We start from the raw sequence: 17,391 nt of genomic DNA, 5'->3' as shown, positions 1-17,391 counted from the left end.
AGGGCATGCTGATATTGATATTTAGAATGAGAATAATTCCAAGTTAAAATAACTTACCAATGTGAATCGTTTCCAAGTTAGGTGTGAAGGAGGCCAGGTTTTTTGGCAGTGTAGAGCCTAACCATTTAATTTCCTTTACATTTGGACCTGTAACCTCCAGAGCACTAGCCATGGAGGTATCAAATGCATGAAATCTGGTATCATAGTCGTTATCCCTTCTCTTTCTCATATGTCTTCCACCTTTTATGATTTCCAAATTTGTAAATGTTTTGAAAAATAGAGAACACAACTCTGAAAATGTTTCTCTTCCAACAAAATCCACTTCACTAACTTTTTTACAATCATCACCAAGTGATGAAGCAAATAGTTCAAGTTTTCGCATTGCTAAACTGGGATCTGCCTTGTTGGGACAATTAAGAAGATAATCAGCCACAGAGCCAGCAATTCTTACTTTTGAGGAGCCTACAAATGCCAATCTAACTAGTTCAATACTTTCCTTCATATTGTTGATAGCTTGATGATCCCCCTCAATGAATCTAAACATGAACTTCACCGATTTATCAACACTAAATCGCCCATAAAACTTTTTGATGAAAGAAGAATACTCAATCTTGCCATCCTTTTCGGTAATAGTAGACTTTTTGAAAATTCCTCCATAATAATCCAAGATAATGAGAACAACATCTGAGGGTATTTTCTTAAAAACTGCATTCTTATTCGATGAGGACTTGGTGGAGGAAGACTTGATAATTGCTGAAGATTTAGTTACGGTAGTAGTAGATTTCCCTGTAGAGGTTGGTGTCGTTTTAGAGGTGGCAGTTTTTGTTGATGTAGTCTTAGTTGGAGTTGATGATTCCTTTCCTTTGGATTTTTCAATAGATGAAGGAGAAGTGTGATTTGGAGAGCTATTTTGCTTTGTAGGAGTATTGGGATTATCTGTTGTGGTGGTGGTGGCTGTCTTCTTTGGGGTAGAATTGCTTGCCGTTTTGGAAATTAAGGGTGAAGCTTTCTTTTCGCTTAACTGAGCACTAACGCCATTATTTTCTGGTTGTTGATTCTGCTTAGTTTTAACTGGTGATTTAGATTGTTTGCTACCATTAGTTGTTGTTGGAATAGGTGATGATGAAGAGGTTGCAGTCTTTTTAGTTGTTGCAGGTGCCTTATACGGTGTTGTTAGATAGGGACTTGGTGCTTTCGCTTCGGCAATAGCTGGTGACTTTTTCATTTTTTTATATTTGAGGATTATTGTCTACTGATGCCTAATATACGATCAAGTTCACATCATCTGAATCTGGTGGATATCTTGTTCAAATTTTGATATTCCCTTTGCAATTCTATATGAATTGAAAATGTAAAAATAACATGGTAAGATTTAACAGAATTTAATCAGTTCTATCAATAATTTTCTCAGTACATGGGCATAAACGTTTTACAGTAGAATCAGAATTATGACAATTAAATTTGGAAACTCTTGAACCTAATACACAGGTATTGTCATTAAAATATGGAGCTACACTTTCCACAATTAATCCTCTCTGATATTTGCAATTACATTTAGGTGCAAATCTTTGCATTTCATCACATCTATTGATATAACTGAAAAAGTTGGCATCACACAATGCATTCACTTTTCTACAGCATGCATTACAACTTTCTCCCTTTTCGCATGGAATACTCTCAACATTTTTAAAATCACTAATAGAATGCTTATGTGAAGCTGGAAATGCCGCCAATTGCAAAACATCATGAGAGAATGAATTGCCACCACTTGAACCACCACTATTGGAATTACCAGATAAAGTTGATGCTGAATAATCAATAGCTTGCTGTTCCTTTCCCTCACAAGGAAAAAACAGAGAATGTGAACATGATTCAATTACCAAATGAGTTTGAGGTTCAAAACATTGAGGGAAGTGAGACTTTTCCAAGTTGAAATGATAATTTGGTCTCAATAATTGGAATCTGTATGTGTAAAAATAACGTCCTTTGAAATAGTCTTGGTGTGCCTTTTTAGTATTATCAAAGAAATTATCCAACAAGTGTTGAATGGTATGTCGGGTATCACTTCTCCTTCCCAAATATTCAATTAAATTTGGTAAATCCTTCTGTTGCATCATTATTCCACTCATTCCATAAGAAAAACGAAAACCAGCCCAATCCTTTCCCTGTTCTTCCAAATGAGTTGCCTTCTCAAATATCAAGGATAAATGTGAAATGGATGAATCACATAAAACATAATCATCCTGCATGAGAACTACAGGTATGTTAGCATCTAGAATACCACTCTTTGTATTAATACCACTATTCAAACCAACACTACCACTGCTACTGCTACCACCCTTAGAAATGAGAGATATTTGATTATTCACATTCTTAACCATGTCATAGAAAGAGTTGGATTGAGATTTTTGTTTTGGTGTAATTTTAGCATTCATAAACATGTTAAAACTATAAGAATTATGAATTATTGAAATGTATTGCCTTGGATATCTGTTTACAATCTTTTCAATTTGATCCTTATAAATTTTACCTTTAGAATTATAAATTAGAATACAAGGATTAAATACTTGTTGTTTAAATTTCATAATATTTTCAATTAGAAAATCTAAATGAACAAATTCAGTTCCAATTAATCCTAATCTTGGTTTTGCACTCAATAGAAATGTCACATGACATTTTTCTATCGGAACATTACGTAAATGAATAAAATATTCATCTGTTGGAATGTGTGTTATTGGTGAAAATTGAGGTTTAAATAGAAATATTTTCAATATTATTACAAATGATAGTAAGAATAAAATTTGTGAAAGGAGAAGAAATATCAATGATTTGGATTTGTTAAATGTTGACAAGAGTTTGAAAAAGTATTCTTTTAAAAGAAAGAATAATACTACAATGGCCGCGCAAAATTTGATAATATAGGGTTTCATTATATTTACCCATTTTAAAATGTTTTGTTTGATATTGTTAAATTGGTGTTGCTGCTGATGATGATTAATGTTGGGTATCATTTTTTTTGAAGGTTGATTGATGGGACGAATAGGTCGAACGGTAACATTTCATTTTGATATAATTTAAATTTTATTGTTTTTAGGTGTGTTCCTAGTTAATTACCTTCTTCTTCTTGGATCTTCCTTTTCATTATCATTAATTCGGATCATGTCATCAATACGGAGGATAGTAACAGCAGCTTCAGTAGCAAATTGGATATACTTAATCTTCAACATGGCAGGCTCCAAAACACCAGCTTCAACGTTATCTCTAACATCATCAGCCATAAGGTCCAAACCATATCTCAAATATTCCTTCTTGTTCAATTCATGAACATCATTGTGGTATGCTCGCAATTTGGCAACCAATTCAGTAGCATCCAAAGCAGCATTGACAGATAAAGTCTTTGGAATAACCAAGAGAGCATTAGCAAAAGCAGCAATAGCTAATTGTTCTCGTGTTTCAATAGTCATAGCAAAACGATCCAAATAGACAGAGAGAGCAGTTTCAACACTACCACCACCAGGAACAACATTCTTTGATTCCAAAACTCGTTTCAAAGCACACATAGCATCGTGAATAGTACGACTCATTTCATCCAACAAGAAACTGTTAGCACCACGCAAAACAATTGATTGTGAAGTGGTGAGCTTAGTACCACGAATATAAATCAATGAATCACCAGCAAGTTCTTCTTCAACAACTTCTTCAGCAGTACCCAAAGATTCAGCAGAGAATGACTCTTCACCATCCAAATCAGCGAATGATGTAACCAAAGAACCACCAGTCAATTTAGCAATACGCTTCAAATCTTCCTTATCACATCTTCTGACAGCAATAGCATTAGCTTCAACAAAGTATTTCAAACACATATCATCAATACCCTTTGTTGTCAAAATAACGTTAGCACCAGCATTTAACAACATTTGGATACGGTCACGAATCAAAGTTTGTTCACGTTCTTGAACTCCTTCCAATTCCTTTGGATCAGTAATTTGGAATTTAATACCCAACTTCATTCTTTGTCTATTCAAAGCAATATCGAGGAGAGCAATCTTGGCACCCTTGATAATCTTTGGCATTTGTTGGGATGAACGAGTATTGTTCAAAGCAAATCCATTAACTAATGTACTTTCCTTCATTGATTTTCCGTGTTGTTTCAAAATATTGATAGCCTTGATTGGATATCTTTCCTTACCAGATCCAGTAACAACTTTAACAGCCAACAAAGCATCAACACACAATTTGGCAAATAAATCTGATTCTGGTCCTAAAACCTTTGAAGCCATTGAAGTCTTGGCAACGTTAATTAATGCAGCATTATCAAGAGTATGTGTGGAGATTTGCAATTCATTCTTAATAAATTCAGTGGCCTTCTTTGCAGCCAATTTATATCCGGAAATGATATTAGTTGGGTGAATCTTTTCTGTGATTAATTCTTGTCCTTGTTTTAATAATTCGGCAGCCAACAAAACAACAGATGTTGTACCATCACCAACAGCTTCATCTTGTGTACGAGCAAGATCTACAAGAGTCTTAGCGGCTGGATGATTGACTTCAATGAGGTTAAGAATGGTAGCACCATCGTTAGTTACGGTAACATCACCAACTTCATCGACAAGCATCTTGTCAAGACCTTGTGGACCGAATGAAGTCTTCATAATGTTTTGCACTGTTTGACAAGCTTGAACTATTGTTGTTAAAATACAAATCCACAATATTGTTGTTGTTGTATTAAAGACAAGTTGTATATTCCAAAAAGATTTCAAAGGGTCCCAAGAAGATATCAAATGTACAATACAAGTTGATGTATTCCAAAATGTTACTATTATAAATTTACATCCGAATTTCTAAACACATACCATTTTCAAGTCTAACTTCATTACCAGTGGTTCTCTCTCCATCAATGTAGAGAGGATTTATACTTGGAGCCATCATTTTGTATAGGGATGATTTAAAGTTTTGTATCAAAGGAAGATTGGATGATGGAAGAAACGAAGTGTGATGGTATTCACTACTATCGAAAGTCTATTTTTTTTTTAAATATTTTTCATTTTTAAGACGGAAATGCCTTCCGTGAGTTGCATACAACGAGAAGCTTGACTTGTCAAACCAATTCATCAGTACCATGTACTACAACCTTAATCTTACAAATACAAAATCACTCCAAGTGTACAAAAAGAACATGATTAGAGAAACTATGCTGGATAATAAATATTTGTATTGTCAACTGGTTTGAATATTTCAGAGGGAAAGTTTATTTCTTACTGCTTCCACCACTGCTTGATCCTCCCTTACTATTTTGAGCAATCTTTTTCATAAGCTTTCGTTTCTTACGTTTTTGAACTTGATCCATTTGGTCTTGGAGTTGTGCATAACGTTGTGAAACATATCCATGTTCTTTATCATCTTGTATGAGCTCATCTAAAAAACTTTGTTGTCTCTTCTTTTTGACAACTCTGTTCGAATAAAATTCTTTAGCATTATCTACAATGGTACCAATTTGGAAGTATTTTGGCATGTTATCTTCATCAAATTGTGCAACACTTGATGATTTAATTCTCTTTCCTTCACCTTCACTAGCTCTCTTTAATTGCATTGCAACGAGTTCTTGTTTCAATTCAGGAGTCATTCTTGGAGCAGCCATATTTGCCCATCCCTTTCCTGCATTAACATTCTTATCCACAATAGATGCAGGTGTATAATTTGGATCTAATAAAGTAGTCAACTTTTCATGTTCCTTCTTTTCTGATTTAGAGAATGACGAGCTCCTCAGAACTGGTGCCATTAATTTATCTTCAATACCATTCAAAACAGATTCCTTTTCTAAATATGCGTTAACATCCTTGTGTAATAATTGTTTGTGAGATAGAGCTTGATTCTTATTATTTTGGGTGTTGACTGAAGTAGAAATTTCTCCTCTAGAAATAAATCCATAGGCTGTTGATTTGACTTCATCCAATGATTTTTCACCAATGAGAGCCTTGTCAAGAGTAAATGCTCCCGAATCTTCATCAAATTTGAAAAATCCTTTAGTAAATATGGAACATGATGAAATTGTTTTTGCTTCCTCTTCGGAAGGTAATAAAGATTTACATTTGATCAAACATTTAGAGTCCTCTGTTGTGATCTTGTATGGTAAATTTAAATTAAAACACTTGCTCAAAGATTTTTGGAATGACAAGTTTAAATCCTTCAATCTTTCATTCATAATAATAACTTCTTGGTCGGTAAATAATTTTTCAGCAACAAGTTGGTCTTCATTGTCGGATGATGATGATGTTCTATTATTACTATCATCAATAGTGAAATTCCTTTCATACTCTTTAACGTTCTCCTTCACAAAGCGTTTCATGGTTCAAATTCCTTTTTTTTAAAATTCAATTATTTTTTAATTTTCTTCAATAAAATTGAAAACCTTGTTCTTCCTTTATTAATAAACAGAAAATAAGATCTTCACCATTTCTAATAAAACAATCATAAAGTTTATCAACTTATCATCAAATAATTATTATTAAAATATAATAATTATATTTTATTTTTACAATTTTTTTAAAGTCTAATACCCTTAATTTCATTGATGGCATTTTGAGCTTTCGTGAGGGCTTTGAGCATTTTTTGAGTTTGCTTTCTCTTTTGAGCAATAGCATCATTTTCCTTTAAGAGTGTTTCAAAAAGTTCTGGTTTGTAAAGCTCTTTGATGAGTTCACTTTGTAAATTGCTCTTGGTCTTGATAACAAGGAAAGCCATAATAGACTTTGGAACTTGATCAGCAAGTTTCCTAAATTTGAAAAAACCATTGGTGAGATTTTGAAATAAATTGAAAAACTTACTTTCTGACAACATTATCAAAATAGGCTGTGAGAAGAGCACGAATGACTTCAACTTCTTGATTTTCTCTTTCTCCTAATGAGCCACCCATAAGTCCCATAGAATTGACAGGAGGTTGTAATCCAGACCTTGTGTTACCTTGGTTTGGATTGTAATCGTACATATCATCTTCAGATGGCATTGGATTTTGACTACGAATTTGGTGCATGTTTGGTCTCATTTGATGTTGTTGTTGTTGCTGTTGTTGTAAATGGTCACCACTTTGAACACGGTTTACACGATTCTTATTTGGCATCATGAGGCTGAATACATTCTTACTACTTCCCATAAAGTCTGGGTGATTAGTATTAATATAAGCCAATTCAATACGAATCATATTTCTAATAAATTCCTTAAGTTCAATGGTATAACCTTTCCATAATTGAATGATAAATTCCTTGACACGTTCCTTAAGATTTGGAAAACGAATAAGTTTCTTTTCACAAAAATCTTCAATATTCATCAATTCCTCAAAAACTCTATCTACACATTGAATGCTAGGATCTTCAAGAAGCTTAACTTGTCTTCTTACAAGAATTTCAAAAGCTGCTTCAGGAACGAAAAGAGAAGTCTTTGAACCCTTAGCATTCTTAATAGCTGTCTTGATATCAAAATCTGTCAAATTTTCACAAGCTTCAAGTTCTGATAATTGTGGATAATATTTGGAAACAAAAATATTATTGATAAGAGCACCTCCGAAAAGTTCATTCATCTTGATAATTTCAGTATTTCTTCCATCAATAGAATCAATATATTCAGTTGTATAGTCAGTTAAAAGTTGCAATAAGAGAGCACCTGGAGAATCATCGCTGATTGGACCACTTCCATATTCTTTCATTCTTTGTTGGCATTGAGTCAAGAGATTTCCAATTTTGTTTCTAAGCTCTGGGAGAACATTATTGATGTGATTGAGCAAAATCTTATTGAGTGTTTTTGCCAAATACTTTGTTCCCATATTGTTGGCATAACTTCTATATGATGGATGGTTTCTAAAGAATGCATCTTCATCTTTCAATGCATCTCTGATTGATTTGTTAGTATTAATATCATTTTGAGATCTGTTGATAACACCAATGTATCCCATTTTGAGTGGTAAAACTTCTCCTCTAATAATATCCATACAATCGACACCTTTATCCATAATATCCACTTTTGTCAATACACCCAAAGTACGATCTCCAGTTCTATCTACTTCTTTTGCCAACTTTAAAGCATCAGAGTTAGCAAGATCGGTATTTGCTGCAGTAACAGCCAAAATAATACATGTTGGTTTAGAAATAAATTGAAGAATCATCTTTCTGATTTGTTGTTCAATGTCCTTTGGTTGGTCACCAACAGGAACCTTTGTGATACCTGGCAAGTCAATCAATGTCAAATTGAGAACACTATTTCCGATCACGTTTGTGTTATTGAAATGATGAAATTAAACAAAACATACTATGGTGAATAGATTTTCAAATTGATAGGAGCAGAACTAATATTCTTATTTGATCCAGTAATTCTATCGGTTTCTCTCACAATTTCCTCTCTGATTTCAGAAAAGTTATAAAACTTCTTGTTTGGCAAGTGCAAAAATTCACCGTATTCTTCTTGTTGTTTTTGTTGTTCGGTTACTTCCTCAACGGCTATTAAAATTGTTGTTGTTGAATTTTCCAAAATATACACATACCCTTATATTTTGATGCTATTGTTATTAATTGCAAAATCAGAGGTCTAAACTAAATTAGAAATAATAGTAAAACAAACATTACCTTCTAGTAACAATTCCTGAACCTCTTGGTAAAAAATCTCTTCCGACAACATTTTCCAATACAGAGGATTTTCCTGAACTTTGACTACCAACGACGGCAATTTGTGGTAGATCGATCGAGTCATTCAATCCAACAGTTGCAAAAACATCCTGGATTTTGTTAATAATTGGTAACAATTGCTCCATTCTTCCTTTTGTGAATATTATAATTAATGATACAAGATGATGCCGAAAATTTGTAGTGTGATGCCTGGAAAAAATCTACACAACAATAACACGTTTTTTTAATTAAAAATAAAATAAAATTTTATTAGTGATGACAATTAATCTTTCTGCTTCTAAAAGGGAGTTGGAAATGGATTCGAAATAGTATGATCGTTAATTCCCTTCAATGAAAGTGGCTCCTTAGATTGTTCAAAATTGTAGAGAGTTGGGTTGATGATTCAAGAATCCTAAATTCTTAACAATAACAGTTTGAGAGGTTGTTTCAAAATGTCAAACAAAATGCCGCCAAAAATGGTGGTTTGAAAAACAAGCAAATTATTTACAACTGTTTCCCGCCATGCCTAATGTACAATCAAACACATAAAAAAAATGGCCTCAAAGGAAATTCAACAAGTATTCGCTTCATACAAGAAGGCAAGAATTACGTTTGCCAATAGTGTTGCCGAACTCGTAAAACAACCAAGACATATCGAAGGTATGTAAAATGATTGGAGGACAAAATTAATGATGAACGATTTTAGCTATGATTCAACAAGAAACTGGTGTTCTGGATTTGCTCCGTCCACTTTTGCTCGATAGCGATCCAAGTGTTCAACAAAATGCTGCTCTTGCATTGGGAAGATTGGCCAATTATAACCCTCAACTTGCCGAGAAGATCGTTGCAAGTGATATTGTCCCTCAATTGGTTGCTTCCATCCTCAAGAATAATGTATGTTTCTTCACGAATTATTTAAAATAATTGTCGTCTTAATATTGTTTAGAAATACTATCAAAGACATGCAGCTTTCGTTCTGCGAGCTATCGCCAAGCACGGACCAAGATTAGCACAAGCTGTTGTTGATTCTGGATCTGTAGAAGCTTTGGTAAAATGTTTGGATGAATTTGATCCTTTGGTAAAGGAATCTGCAGCATATGCAATCGGAAATATCTCAATACATACACCAGAGTTGGCTCAGATTTGTGTAGATCATGGTTGTGTGGGGTTACTTTTGACTTGTGCCCAACAACCAGAACAAACTCTGAAAAAGGTCGCAATTTCATCTCTTGCCAATATTTGCAGTCACACTCCTGAGCTAGCTCAATCTGTAGTTGATGCTGAAGGTATTCCAGTTATAACACCACTCATTCTCAATCCAATGGTAAAGAGACAAGCATGTCAATGTCTTGCCTTCATTGCTAAACATTCTGTTGAATTGGCAGAATTGGTTGTTGAAGGAGAAATTTTCCCAAAGATTTTTGCTTTATTACAAGACCCAGATGATGAAATTGTCAGAAAGAATGCTGCCTCTTGTATTATGCAAGTATCAAAGCACAATCCTGAATTGGCTTCACTAATTGTCAATGCTGGTGGTTTACCAGCTATTGTTGATTATATCAGTAATGCAGAGGGTGATAACAAATTACCAGGTATTATGATTCTAGGATTTATTGCTGCCTTCCAAGAAACAATGGCCACTGCTGTCATTAAGGCCAAGGCAGTTCAACCACTAGGAAATTGTTTGTCACCATCATATTCCGATCACCTTCGTGCAGCTGCTGCATGGAGTTTGGGACAAATTGGTAGACACAGTTCAGAACACGCAAAGGCCGTTGCTGAAGCTAATATTTTGACACTTTTGAATGAATCTTTCCTTGATGACAAGGCTTCTGAAGACTTGAAGAGTAAGTCAAAGAGAGCCCTCAAAGCAATTATACAAAAATGTACATATCTTGATGCCCTTAATCCATTACTTTCTGAAAAGGCCCCAGAAAGTATTTTGAAATATGTTGTCAAGCAATTTGAAGCTCTTTTACCAGATGATGTTGAAGCAAAGAAGAGATTTGTTCAATCTAAGGGTCTTCAAAAGTTGCAATTAATCAAAACAGAAGAAGAATCTCTGCAAGAAAGTATCAAATTTATCAACAACCTTTATCCTGAAGAACTTGTCAAATATTACACACCTGGCTATGATAAGGAATTACTACAAAAAATTGATGAAAATCAATAATTTCTTTAATGTTAATAATAATACAATAAATCGAGTTTTAAGTAATAACTGTTGGTTCATTTCTACCAGTGAATTCAGCTAGTTTGCTAACAGTGAGAGCGACATGGGCAAGTGGTTTGACTTCTTCGAGTGGGTTTCCATCCAAACGATCTGGATTATACTTTTCCATATAAACTCTAACAGTTGCTCCAGAACTTCCTGTACCAGATAATCTGAATACAATTCTACTTTGGTCAACCAATTTGAAGATCATTCCCTGCTTTCCAGTAAAGCTGTTATCAATAGGATCAGTGTAGGAGAATTCTTCACATGAAGCAACACTCAAAGATTCGAATAACTTTTTAGATTCTTCAGAGAGAGAATTAGTTTGGAATGGAGTAACATAGGTATCTCTAATGTGAGACATCATATTGTTGGCACCTTCAGAGCTAACTTCTTCATAGTCATATCTGGTATAATAGCTTCTACCATATTTCTTCCAGTGATTCTTTACAATGTCTGCAACTGAGGTTTTGGTATTTTCATTTTCAAATGCCATTATTGAGAGCCAACTCAAAACAGCCCACATACCATCCTTTTCTCTGATATGATCACTTCCAGTACCAAATGACTCTTCACCACAAATAGAGAGTTTACCAGCATCAAATAAATTACCAAAATACTTCCATCCAGTAGGTACTTCATAAATATTTACACCCAGAGCTTTAGCAACTCTGTCGAGGGCTGTACTAGTTGGCATGGATCTAGCCAATCCAGAAATTCCACTCTTTTGGAAATATGGAATGCACCTTTGTGCATAATCAGCAATAATTGCAACAGAATCAGAAGGAGTGACAAAAAAGTGTTTACCAAGAATCATGTTTCTATCACCATCACCATCAGATGCAGCTCCCAAATCAATAATACTATTTTCATCATTCAATACCTTCTTGACCAATTCTTCAGCATAGGTAAGATTTGGATCTGGATGACCCTTTCCAAAATCTTCACTTGGAACATAATTAATCAAATTCTTTTGAGGATCAGCTCCTAATTTCTCATGTAAAATTCTCTTGGCATAGGGACCTGTGACACCATGCATGGCATCGAACAATAAATTGAAATCATCCCTTTGAATTAATTTCTTAATCTTTTCCATATCGAAAATTGTACTGAGCAATTCATAATAGTCATCTACAGGATCAATAACTGAAACTTTCAAATGTTCATCAGAAAAGACATCAGAAATGTGAGAAAAATCAATCTCTGGGAATTCATCACAAGTATGATATTCAGTAATTTGAGTTGACTGTTGATAAATAATGTCAGTAATCTTTTCAGGAGCAGGTCCTCCATTTGGTGCATTGTATTTAATTCCCCAATCATTATTTGGACCACCAGGATTGTGAGATGCTGTCAAAATCAAACCACCCAATTCGGCCTTATATTTTCTAATCATACACGAAACTGCAGGTGTAGAAACAACACCATCCTGCCCAACTCTAACATGAATTTTCAAATTACGAGCAACAGCATTAGCATAGAGAATCTTCAAGATGGTTTGAATGGCCTTCTTGTTATAATAACGACCATCTCCACCAATAACCATTTGTAAACATCCTTGATCATTTACCTTTCCGATCAATCCTTGTTCCGATGAGAGAATAATATTGAATACACTTTGGGAGAAATTTTCAAGGAAAGATGGTGTATTTTCAACAAGCTTAACTTTGACACGAAGACCACTTGTACCCATCTTTTGTCCTGGGATTGGTTGTGTGGCTTGTTTGCGAATAGTGAGAGGTGCCATCTGTACAGAAAAAGGTTTTTATATTTTTTTTAAAGAATAGCTTACTGATTGAGAACTCTTTTGGATGGAGCCATAAAAGGTTTTAAGATCATCAGACTGTAAATACAATATTCTCAAATTAAGAATTTATTTAACTGCTGAAAAATCGAGTGGTTTTCATATTGAAAAACAAATTTGACAAAATGATTCTCCCATGCCGGGAATTGAACCCGGACCTCCTGGGTGAAAGCCAGGTATCCTAGCCATTGGACTACACGGGAATCATGTTCATAATGAACATATATATCTTATATTGTAGGAAAATTGTTTATTGGAGCTTCGTGAAACCAAACCAGACTTTTTAATATTTGAAAAAACACATTAATATTTGTAAATTTGAACAAAAATAAATTTGTTGAAGCACAAATCTTTGCTCAAACACAATTATTAACGGTTGCATCAAAGTTAAAAAAATATTAATAATTAAAAATAATGCCATCATCACCTGGTGGTGCCTCTGAAAAAACAGACGATGGCGAAACAAATAATAATACTTTGGACCACTTGGGTGGATCTGGTGACAATAGCCAATTTAAAAACAGAGAGAAGGGATTATTTAGTAGAAGTACAGATGGCAAATGTGATCACTCACTCTATATGCTCTTGAGTGATAGTCAAAACCCAAAACAATATATTCAATCACTAGTACAATTATTATTAATGTGGATGAAAACGGACATTAATCCAAGTGATCCGATAGAGTTGAATGATTTAACAACATCACTGATGAAAGTACTTTGCATAGGCTTTTTTGAATTTTTATATTCCGTGGAGAGTGCAAATGAAAGTAATTGTCAACAGAGGCCATATGATGAGGATGAATTTATTGCCAAATTTTGTGAGGGGGATGTTTTTGCCTTTATTGAAAATTTAAGAGATTACAATAGCGAAAAATCAAAAAAGCTCTTGATCTATCTCCAGAATCAAAAATTAAACGAATTAAGAATGGAAGATAGTAATTCAGCAAACAGATTTTTGAAGCTCAGATCTGAAATTGTTCATGGATTCAGAGTATTTGAATATGGGACATTATTTTATTACGTCTCTGAATTGAAAAACTTAAAGAAAGCATTTGACTATACAATATGGTATTTTAGAAATAGTTCCTTGTGTATGGATCCAAATTTCAGAGATATTTTAATGGCCATTGTTGATACCCTAATTATGCTTAACTTTAATTCTGTTCTTGATGCAGCTAAAGAAGTTGAACCAGGTATTTGGGACTCGGATTATGTTAAATTGGATGATGGAGAGAATGTGTTGGATCAATACTTTACTTTGAAGAAGAATCAATCAATTGCTTGTGTAAAGAGATTGATAATTGCGAATAAGGCTACTCGTTATGTTATTACACCTACAATATTGGAAACAATTTTAAAGAGACTTCAAGATGATTTTGACTGCATTGAGGATATTATTGATATTTATCAAGCCAATACAGATAAATTTTCAACAGATGATTCTGAAGTAATACTCAAGCTCAAGACAACAATTTCCAACAAGTGGAAATCTTCTTGGGAATCAAATATTAGTGGCTCTGTGCTAGATCATCACACCTCTCTTCCTACTCAACTAAATACAGCGATACCTGGTGGAGCCAGCTCCCAAAGCACAACCAATCTCGTTAATTCCAATGTTGTAAGATTTAGTGAGTGGATTGGCATTTTCCCAGAGTGTGAGATTTTTGACACTTTGAAAAAGTTTGAAAAGGTCTCCAGTGATGTAAATGCCACAGAAGTAATGAGAGATGGATGGATGAAGGAAGTAGCTTCTGATCCAATTCAAGTTTTAAACTCTATGCAACGTGCAATTGAAGGTCTCTATTGTAACTTGCAAAGCTCTAGAAAAGATGCCCTCGAAAGTGTAATATCTAAGGAAGAAATTTATAAGGAAAATATCAAAATTTCTAGAATGAGAAGACAAAATGAAAATTCTGGCACTTCTCAATCCTCCACCACTGTAAATTCATCTCAAACATTTGTATCTCCAAGTCTTCTCCTCAGAACTCAACCATCCTTAACAACTAGTCAACTTTTAACCAATACAAGTACTGGTAGAAGAACAGAGCACCCAACACCTTCCTCACAAGACAGTAAGAGAGTAAAACGTGACTAAGTAAAACCAATTAACTTTAGAATATTTTGAATACATTAAATAATGAGTTTTAAGAAATTATTTATATAATCATTCAATCCTGACATGCGTATTGGTGCGATATTAATAAAATTTCTAATTATTATTATTAATTTAAATAATAGTTGCTTACCAGTAAAAGATAATTTTCAAAATTGATTTAAAAAAAATGAAAAAGACTAAAAAGACTGGTGGTCCAGTCAAGACTGAAGATGTTTTAAAGGCGGTCGTTTTGGCCGACTCTTTCACAAAGGAAATGAGACCAATTACATTATCTAAACCAAGAGTATGTTGTTTAATAGTATCCGTGCTGATTAAAATCACACTTGTTGTTATTTAATAGTGTTTACTTCCAGTTAATAACATTCCTATTATCGAATATATTTTGGAGTTGTTAGCTTCATCAGGAGTAAAAGAAATTTATGTTTATTGTTGCCACGGAGCCGATGAAATTAAACGTTATTTGGAGTAAGTGATACCAGAGATTAATAGTAAATATTTATACAAATAATTGGTCAATAGAACATCAAACAAGTGGAAACAATCACCAAAAGCAACAAGTGCTGATATTAAAGTATCTACCATTGTTGGAACTGATGCCAAATCTGCTGGTGATGCTCTCAGAAGAATTGCTGATATGGATTTAATTAGAAATGATTTTATTTTAATTCAAGGAGATGTGATTAGTAATATTAATCTTGCACCAATTGTGGAAAGACACAAGTATGTTATTATTGTATTTCGATTGATTTTAATGTACATTTTTTAGAGCTGAAAGAAAATTAGATTCCAACATTTTGGCAACAACAATTTTCCGTAAATGTACTCCAGATACTGTTAGATTCTATGAAGATAATGATTCTGTTTGGATTGCTGTCTCTGAAAAGAGTAAACAATTATTACATTATGAAAATGAAAAGAAGGAAAATCTTGATTTTAAGATTGAAACTCGTCACTTTAAACAAACAAAAGATAATATTAGAATTTATTCTGACGTTATGGATTGTAGAATTGATATTTGTTCTCCTGAAATTCTTCCTGTTTTCCAAGATCAATTCGATTACAAGCATTTAAGAAATGATTTATTCCAAAAATATGTTCTCCACAAATCGGAAGTTGTTGAACATAAGGTCATTGCTTATATTGATGATAATGGATATACTGGTAGAGTTTGTAATCTCAATTCATATGAAAGTATTAGCATGGATCTTATCAATAGATGGATGTATCCTATCACTCCAGATTCTAATTTTTCTGGAACTACTTCATTCAGATATTCAAGACCAAATAACTATTATGAATCAAACATTTCTCTCTCAAAGAGTTGTGTGATTGGAGAAAATTGCTTAATTGGAAGTGGAACAATAATTGGAGAAAATACCAAGATCAAAGCAACAGTAATTGGTAAAAATGTTCAAATTGGTAATAATGTTCAAATTGAGGCTAGTTTTATTTGGGATAATGTTATTATTGAAGATAATGTAAAGATCACATCATCTCTCATTTGTGATAATGTCAAAGTGTGTACAAACTCTGTATTGGAAACCGGTGCTGTACTTTCATATGATGTTGTTATTGGACCAGATTTTACTGTCAAATCTCATCACAGATTAACAACTATTGAATATGATAAGGATGAATATTCCAATCAAGAAGAAGAAGTTTCATTTGATGATGCCTTTGAAAATGAAAGAAAAAGTATCAACCTGGTTGCCAAAAAAGTTGTCAATAACAAGAATTATGTTGGTGTTAATGGTGTGGGTTCTTTGCACGTTTTGCCATCCTTCTTGAGCGATCAATTAATTAACAGATTGGGAGTTTCTCAAGCTGATGCTGATAAACTTGAATCAGATATGGCTTTGCGTGATAAAGTTGTTAAGCCAACCAAACAACATCATGAAGATATCGATGATGCTAGTAAGTATTTAGTAATATTTCAATCCATAATTACCTTCTGAATAGATTTCTTTGATGAGGTTAGAGCCAGTATTAGAAGATCAATAGACGAAAATCACAGCATTGAAAATGCAAAACTTGAACTTAATGGTCTCAAGTTTACCTATGACAGCAGCTTTGAAGATATCGCCATTGGTTGTCTCACTGGTATTTTAGTTTATTGTGACACAATTTCAAAGAAGGATGACATTACTGATTTCCTTTCTAAGTTTATTGATGTATTGACTGGAAAAGATGGAAAGAGATGTTGGATGGAAGTGCTCGAACACTTCTTAAAGTTGGGCGTAAAGAAATCTAGAGTTTTACTCTTAACCCACTTGTTATACTTTGTAGCTAGCGATGAAGGTGTTAAGTATCGTCCAGCACTTATCACAATAGTGAAGATTTTAAATGTACAAGAACTTGTGGATAATGATACTGTTATTGAATGGTATGACGAACATTTGGATGAAGAAAGTATGAAACCAATTTTGGCTCTTTGTAAAGAATATGTAAATGAACTAGAAGAAGGTTCTGAAGACGAAGATGAAGAAGAGGAAGAAGAGGAAGAAGAGGAAGAAGAAGAGGAAGACGATGAAGAAGAGGAAGAAGAAGAGGAAGAAGAAGAGGAGGAGGAAGAGGAAGACGATGAAGAAGAGGATTAAGCAATA

The 17,391-nt window shown here is 33.7% G+C and overlaps 8 protein-coding genes and 1 non-coding gene across 9 annotated transcripts; 3 read left to right on the top strand and 6 right to left on the bottom strand.

The window, feature by feature from the left end:
* Positions 1-43: 43 nt before the first annotated feature.
* On the bottom strand, positions 44-1,225 carry NAEGRDRAFT_46237 (uncharacterized protein; the record flags this gene model as incomplete). Its single annotated transcript, XM_002681647.1, has 1 exon — positions 44-1,225. One exon carries the CDS (start codon positions 1,223-1,225, stop codon positions 44-46), a length of 1,182 nt encoding a protein of 393 aa, XP_002681693.1.
* A 142-nt stretch (positions 1,226-1,367) lies between these two features.
* On the bottom strand, positions 1,368-2,585 carry NAEGRDRAFT_78329 (uncharacterized protein; the record flags this gene model as incomplete). Its single annotated transcript, XM_002681646.1, has 1 exon — positions 1,368-2,585. One exon carries the CDS (start codon positions 2,583-2,585, stop codon positions 1,383-1,385), a length of 1,203 nt encoding a protein of 400 aa, XP_002681692.1. The 3' UTR covers positions 1,368-1,382.
* Positions 2,586-5,248: 2,663 nt separating this feature from the next.
* NAEGRDRAFT_46235 (uncharacterized protein) lies at positions 5,249-6,346 on the bottom strand (the record flags this gene model as incomplete). The annotated part of the gene is made up of 1 exon (XM_002681645.1): positions 5,249-6,346. The coding sequence occupies one exon, from the start codon at positions 6,344-6,346 to the stop codon at positions 5,249-5,251; it is 1,098 nt and encodes a 365-aa protein (XP_002681691.1).
* Positions 6,347-6,487: 141 nt separating this feature from the next.
* NAEGRDRAFT_82955 (dynamin) lies at positions 6,488-8,887 on the bottom strand. The gene is made up of 5 exons (XM_002681644.1): positions 8,613-8,887; positions 8,531-8,574; positions 8,300-8,486; positions 6,825-8,246; positions 6,488-6,772 (listed from the first exon to the last, which is right to left on the bottom strand). Exons 1-5 carry the CDS (start codon positions 8,795-8,797, stop codon positions 6,544-6,546), a joined length of 2,067 nt encoding a protein of 688 aa, XP_002681690.1. The 5' UTR covers positions 8,798-8,887; the 3' UTR covers positions 6,488-6,543.
* A 318-nt stretch (positions 8,888-9,205) lies between these two features.
* Positions 9,206-10,824, top strand: NAEGRDRAFT_30562 (uncharacterized protein; the record flags this gene model as incomplete). The annotated part of the gene is made up of 3 exons (XM_002681808.1): positions 9,206-9,311; positions 9,358-9,545; positions 9,598-10,824. 3 exons carry the CDS (start codon positions 9,206-9,208, stop codon positions 10,822-10,824), a joined length of 1,521 nt encoding a protein of 506 aa, XP_002681854.1.
* Positions 10,825-10,861: 37 nt separating this feature from the next.
* On the bottom strand, positions 10,862-12,613 carry NAEGRDRAFT_82954 (phosphoglucomutase; the record flags this gene model as incomplete). Its single annotated transcript, XM_002681643.1, has 2 exons — positions 10,862-11,161; positions 11,207-12,613. 2 exons carry the CDS (start codon positions 12,611-12,613, stop codon positions 10,862-10,864), a joined length of 1,707 nt encoding a protein of 568 aa, XP_002681689.1.
* A 188-nt stretch (positions 12,614-12,801) lies between these two features.
* On the bottom strand, positions 12,802-12,873 carry NAEGRDRAFT_t67. The gene has a single exon. It is a non-coding gene; the product is annotated as a tRNA-Glu (tRNA).
* A 211-nt stretch (positions 12,874-13,084) lies between these two features.
* Positions 13,085-14,767, top strand: NAEGRDRAFT_63096 (uncharacterized protein; the record flags this gene model as incomplete). The annotated part of the gene is made up of 1 exon (XM_002681807.1): positions 13,085-14,767. The coding sequence occupies one exon, from the start codon at positions 13,085-13,087 to the stop codon at positions 14,765-14,767; it is 1,683 nt and encodes a 560-aa protein (XP_002681853.1).
* Positions 14,768-14,954: 187 nt separating this feature from the next.
* Positions 14,955-17,385, top strand: NAEGRDRAFT_30583 (uncharacterized protein; the record flags this gene model as incomplete). The annotated part of the gene is made up of 5 exons (XM_002681806.1): positions 14,955-15,071; positions 15,129-15,253; positions 15,308-15,508; positions 15,555-16,702; positions 16,748-17,385. 5 exons carry the CDS (start codon positions 14,955-14,957, stop codon positions 17,383-17,385), a joined length of 2,229 nt encoding a protein of 742 aa, XP_002681852.1.
* Between the last annotated feature and the right edge of the window lie 6 nt (positions 17,386-17,391).

Source organism: Naegleria gruberi (genome assembly GCF_000004985.1).
Source record: "Naegleria gruberi genomic scaffold NAEGRscaffold_5, whole genome shotgun sequence".
NCBI classification, from domain to species: domain Eukaryota; phylum Heterolobosea; class Eutetramitea; order Acrasida; family Naegleriidae; genus Naegleria; species Naegleria gruberi.
Note: the sequence above shows the minus strand (reverse complement) of the source record. Positions and strands in the feature narration are given on the sequence as shown.

Bases quoted from the DNA above. Each gene is read 5' to 3' on its own strand.
- NAEGRDRAFT_82955 (XM_002681644.1), bottom strand. From the start codon at position 8,797: ATGGAGCAATTGTTACCAATTATTAACAAAATCCAGGATGTTTTTGCA. The intron at 8,575-8,612 runs GTAATGTTTGTT...AATTTAGTTTAG, and splicing joins TCAGGAATTGTTACTAGAAG to ACCTCTGATTTTGCAATTAA. The intron at 8,487-8,530 runs GTATGTGTATAT...CAATTTTAATAG, and splicing joins AATAGCATCAAAATATAAGG to CCGTTGAGGAAGTAACCGAA.